Here is a 5,823-nt window from a genome sequence, read left to right on the forward strand (position 1 = left end):
ACCAATCTGCCTCACCTGGGAAGAGCGCAATGATAATACCAACATGGCCCAGTGACGTCCTCCACAACGAGACTGAAGAACAAAACGACAGCAACTTGTCTGCTCCCCTTCCCCCAATTCCCCAGTGCTGTTCCCCTCCCCCCAATTCCCCCAATAAAATCTTTAAAAAAAAAAAAAGAATTTTAGAACCAAGTTCAAAACTGCCCAGAAGAGTCTTTCAATATATTATTGAACACTCAGCACTGCAGTGTGCTCTCCAAATGAGTTAAGAGCAATTCCTACGTTTTCCTCCTCAAAGGACACTTAAAAACACACTAAATTTTAATATAACTACATCATCACTTTTATATTCTCAAAACATAGACCCATACTCCGAATGTCCTTTTAAATATACATGTTCACCTTCTTTACCACTTTCACCTTCATTAGACAATCGTTTTCTCTACCCACAGCTCTCTGCCTTCTCCCTTAGCCCTGTGCTTTTGATTTCTTTCCATAAAACTAATAAAACTAAAGCATTTATAGAACTATAAGCATAATAAAACTATAAACGTTACTTATAAGCATTATAAAACTAAAAATTTATATACGAATGCATTGTAGAACAAATGGGACAAGAAATATACCAGCTGAGTATAATCAGTAGCATTCTTAACCACAAAACTATAGAAAATCCTTTACAAACTATTTCAATACAACACAAACTCTCATTATTTATTCTACTAAAAATACCAATCTTCCACTGAAGTTTTAAATACTTTCCAACAAAACTGCATTAATAGTCCCATTTGTTTTAATCAAGTTATTCTAAAAAGCCCATGTTTCTTAAAAATAAATAAATAAATAAATAAAAATAAAGTCCGTATGATGAATAGAGAGAGTCTGCTTGAACAATCTTATAAACCATGAAGCATATTTAGGAAATCAAAACTCACCTCTTCTTGCATAACTGGAGTCCATATCTTTAAACTGTACCACAACAAAGTCTGAACATTTGAACAAAATACTCTCCATTATTTCTTCACGTTTTGGCCCCGAACTGGATTCTGTACTTTTCTCATGTGCAGCATCAAGTACCAAATCACACTAAAATGAAAAACATGAGTCAATATTCAAACATTTACAAAATAAAATTTGACAGAAATTCTTCAGCACAGCAGGGTACTATTTCTTATATGCTTTTGGCAAAAATAATCCATCTTAAGAGAACCTTATAATCATATATTTTTCTCAGAAATACCTGTTATCCATTCCATCATTCAAACATCCTCATCTAAAAGGATCCTTGCTAGCATGGTCCGTCTTAAGTACATTAATAGTGATAAAGAGGAAGACAATGAAGTACCCAGTCCCTCTTCTAGTCCACAATGCTTGAAAAGGCCAAAATATTTTAATAAGCACAAAAAGCAAGAAGTCTTTTTGGTTATACAAACCAACTATAAAATAATCAGTATTTTAAACTTAAGAACAAAATGATTCAAAGTGGTTTTAAAAAGTGATTTAAAGGTAAAGCACTGAGCATGAAAATGTGACAAACATCCTACCCCACAACTATAAATTGCTAAATCAGAAACTACTAGGCACTGTCTGGAAGCCATACAAATATACAGCAGTTGATGATTCATGGGGTTTCACATTTAACAAAAAACAGTAAAGGGCTGGCCGAGTGGCGCATTGGTTAAGAACTNCCGCTCACTGCGGCTGCTGGCTACACACGGTAGCCCATGGCAGCCCACTGCAGCAGGGACTGCAGCAGGGGCTGCAGCCTACGCCGTCGCCGGCGACTCACGGCTGCCCAGCTCCCGGTTGAGCTGTTGTTCAGCATCTTAGCTGTAGAGGGCAGTGTCACTGTCCCTCATGTGGGATCCGAACCGGGGCCCTCTGGCGTCCCAAGCCAGTTCTTAACCATCGCGCCACTCGGCCAGCCCCCAGTATATATTTTTAATCAGTCCTAATAGCCCAAATGCAGTAGGAAAAATTACCTAGGACTAGGTAAGAGTTGGCAAACTTTTTCTGTAAAGGATCACACGGTGAATATTTTTTGACTTTGCAAGCCATAGAGTCTCTAATTACAACTACTCAACTCTATCGCTGTAGCATGAAAGCAGCCACAGACAACGCATAAAAGAATGGACATAGCTGTGTTGCAATAAAACTTTATTTACTGATGAGTGGATTTGGACCACAGGCATTAAGCTTGCTGACCCTTGTTCTCTAGACTGAGAATACTACAAATAAAGCAGTAGAAATAAACATAAGGGAAAATAGGATAAAGAAGCAGAAGCCACAGAACTAAAATATAGCTGAGTTGGGGTATTAAATTAAAGAGCAAAATATGAATAAAAGAGCAACAGGAAGAGCAGCAAGAGGATAAGGGAGAAAAGCAAGTAAGAAAGGGGCATGGGAAAGAGACAGGAAACCAAGGTAAAAAGCAAGTGGAAATAACATGTCCATTCCAAGGTAGACAGATGCAAAGACAAGGCAGCTGATGCCCTAAAAAAATAGATGGCAAAATGAAGAGGGGGGGAAAGAAAAGCATCCCAGATCTGTCTGGAATGGAATTCAAATGAAGAATAAAACACTAATTTTCCAGTCATAATCTGATGATTTCTTTTAATTATGTGTGCAAAAAGAAGCCACTGCTTCAAATATAAAGCTACTTTTCATTTTGCCCATAAATCAAAATGATACATGTATAACATTCAAGAGAGCAAATGAGGGCCGGCCGAGTGGCGCGTTGGTTAAGAGTTGGCTTGGGGCGCCAGCTCTGAGCATCAGGGCCCCGGTTCGGATCCCACATGAGGGCCAGTGACGCTGCCCTCTACAGCTAAGATGGTGAACAACAGCTTGACCTGGAGCTGGGCTGCTGTGAGTCACCAGTGACGGCGTATGCTGCAGTGAGGCTGCAGTGGGCTGCCGTGAGTGGCTGGGAGCGTGAGCAGCCGGCGGCTGGTGTGAGCTGCCAAGAGCCATGCTGAGCGGCTGTCTAGTGGCGGGTGACCAATCTGCCTCACCCGGGAAAAGCGCAATGATAATACCAACATGGGCCAGTGAAGCAACGTCCTTCACAACTAGACTGAAGAACAAAAGGACAGGAACTTGTCTGTTCCCCTTCCCCGAATCCCCAATGCTGTTCCCCTCCCCCAACTCCCCAATAAAATCTTTAAAACTAAAAAAAGAGAGCAAATGAAACTTATACACCATATCATAAAAAGATATCAATTATTTCTAGGCCTCTTACTGATTTGCATGTGTAAACCACATTGACCTTACTAACTTTAAAAAGTTCCTTAAAAATAAAGCCAAAGATTTAAAAAAGAAAAGAATCTTTTTTTTTTTAATAGCTGAGCCATCCTGCCACCTGTTGGCAGCTCAGCAGAGCTCAGCTCAGGCCGGGAATCAAACCGGCGACCCTGTTGCTCAGAGCTCGCACTCTTGAGTGAGCTCTTAACTAACTGAGCCACTCGGCCGGCCCTGAAAAGAATCTTGAACAATGTAAAAATCTGCATGTTTATACTGAGTGGAAATTTTGGTTTTCACTTTTGGCTTTATTTGTGGGGAAATCCTGTAAGGTAAATGCCGACTTATTCTGACACGGTTTAGCTAAACAACAAATTAGGCTGCATAATTTATGTCTAAGAACATGACTCAGAGTTAGAAAGTGCTGGATTAGTGTCCTCACTTTACCAAGTTGTGTCTCCATTCCCTCATCTACAACATGTGGATAATAACCTACCCACTTCAGAAAAAAGTTGTGATGATTAAATGAAACCAATGCACATAAAACACTTAGCACAGAGTCTGGCACACAGAATATGCATTCAAATTTTAGTTAATGTTATCTACCTTGAGAATTTGACAGTATTATAACAAAGAAAATTATAAGATAATAACTCAGAAAGGAAATAATTTTTCATCTTCTCACTCATTCACTTCTATTAATCCTTAAAAAAAACAATAAAAACCACCTCCATCCATCTGCTCATTTAAGATGGAGAAAAGGAGTATCAAACTAATACCACCAAAGACTATTCAAGAGACTCTCCAATTCTGAGAAAGGGCACTGTGAGGAAAGGAAATGGAAGTACAAATCCCCAAGACCCACAGAATAGAGCCATTCCTAGGATCTGACATGAAACCAGTGGTTTCACATCCCTGACTGCACCTCAGAATCACATGCCCAGACCCTCTTCCAGGCTATTATAGTTAAGTCAGAATCTCTAGAAATGATAACTAGACATTTTTAGAAATTCCATGGGTGACTAAAATATGAGCCCAGTATTAAGACTCAATGTTGTTAAACCCTACCTTCATTTACTCAAGGGAACTAGGAATCTGAGTAAATCTTTTAATACACAGTCCTAAATTCCTTAATTTTTATAATTAATGAACTATGCCAATTAATCACTCTAAAAAAGTTTTCTCTATATTAATAGCATCTCCATAATAAAACTTTTATAAAGGGAAACTTCTGCCAGGGTAGTGTTAAGAAGCTGGCTTAAGAGACTTGAAATCCTAAATATATGATTTAATACTCTTTTCAGGATATCATACACTGGACATAATTGTATAATTCACTAAACCACTACAGTCTTTAAATAAAATACCTGAAATTACGCTACTATTGAATGTCCTCATCAACAAAACTGTATTTTTTTACATTTTATTTTATTGGGGAATTGGGGGAGGGGAACAGCATTGGGGATTCGGGGAAGGGGAACAGACAAGTTGCTGTCCATTTGTTCTTCAGTCTAGTAGTGGGAAAACTGTATTTTTATGTATATAACAAAATACATTCATTCCTTTACTGAATGTACTGAAAACACTGTCAAAGCTATTGCTTTGATCTGTATTTTCTTGGCTTTCCACAAAGAACACAAATTATCTGAGAAATAAAGGCATAATAAAATAAATAAAAATTTTAAAATATAAGAGAATCAAAAAATGGGATGCCATAATTATCTCCAAGTAATAGTTACCATTCCCAATTTGGGAAATGCCAATTCACTTAATAAAAACTAAATCATACTGTGAATGGCTGTTAGCTAAATGGCCCGGTACCCAATCGAGAAGGAACCTTTTGTTGTTGTTGTGGCCACTACTTTTTCCCGAGTGTTATATACTAAATTCAACTAAAATTTTATTTTCCCCTTTGGCTTATGTGCAAAGTTAATTCTTAAATTTAAAACAGTGAAGAACTTCAATAGTATAAGTATAAATATAAATCATTTTGTGCTCCTAGACATAAACAAGATCAACTCCAAAGGCAGAAACTAAAAAAAGACTTGTTGCCTTGTACTGGCCACTGAAGGACTCTTAGACAAAGAGTTGTGGATCAAAGACACAGACATTTGAGAAGATACAAGTACAGAACTCAGCGCTTTCATTAGCACTGCAAAGCAGTTACAGAGTACCTAGCACTGCTAGCTTCTGAAAAAGCAAGTTAACTACAGGTAAGAACCTTGTTAAGAGGACCAAGAAAAAGGCTGTAACTTTTGGGTGGCTTGCAACGTCTAAGTAACAGTGTAGAAAAATCAGCGTAACAAAAACAGCTCTTGGCATAGACTGAATCATGAAAACTAAAAATTGTTGTGAACTACAATTTGCCATAGAATTGACTATACAATTTGATTAAAGAAACATCAATTGAAGAATTTTAGAACCGGGCCGGCCGAGTGGCACGTTGGTTAAGAGCTGGCTTGGGACGCCAGCTCTGAGCAGCAGGGGGGGCCCGGTTCAGATCCCACATGGGGGCCAGTGACACTGCCCTCCACAGCTAAGATGGTGAACAACAGCTCGACCTGGAGCTGGGCTGCCATGAGT

At 38.7% G+C, this 5,823-nt stretch overlaps 1 protein-coding gene across 13 annotated transcripts in view; it reads right to left on the reverse strand.

Moving 5' to 3' along the window:
- The window catches only part of ATXN2 (ataxin 2), an 81,694-nt gene that overhangs the window by 71,974 nt on the left and 3,897 nt on the right, over positions 1-5,823 (reverse strand). For all 13 annotated transcript variants that reach the window (XM_019641612.1, XM_019641609.1, XM_019641607.1 and 10 more), the window contains exon 4: positions 936-1,086. In XM_019641612.1, coding sequence (XP_019497157.1) covers positions 936-1,086 — 151 coding nt within the window. The remainder of the gene's footprint in view (positions 1-935; positions 1,087-5,823) is intronic.

The sequence above is a fragment of the Hipposideros armiger genome, unplaced genomic scaffold, assembly GCF_001890085.2.
Source record: "Hipposideros armiger isolate ML-2016 unplaced genomic scaffold, ASM189008v1 scaffold_62, whole genome shotgun sequence".
NCBI classification, from domain to species: Eukaryota; Metazoa; Chordata; class Mammalia; order Chiroptera; family Hipposideridae; genus Hipposideros; species Hipposideros armiger.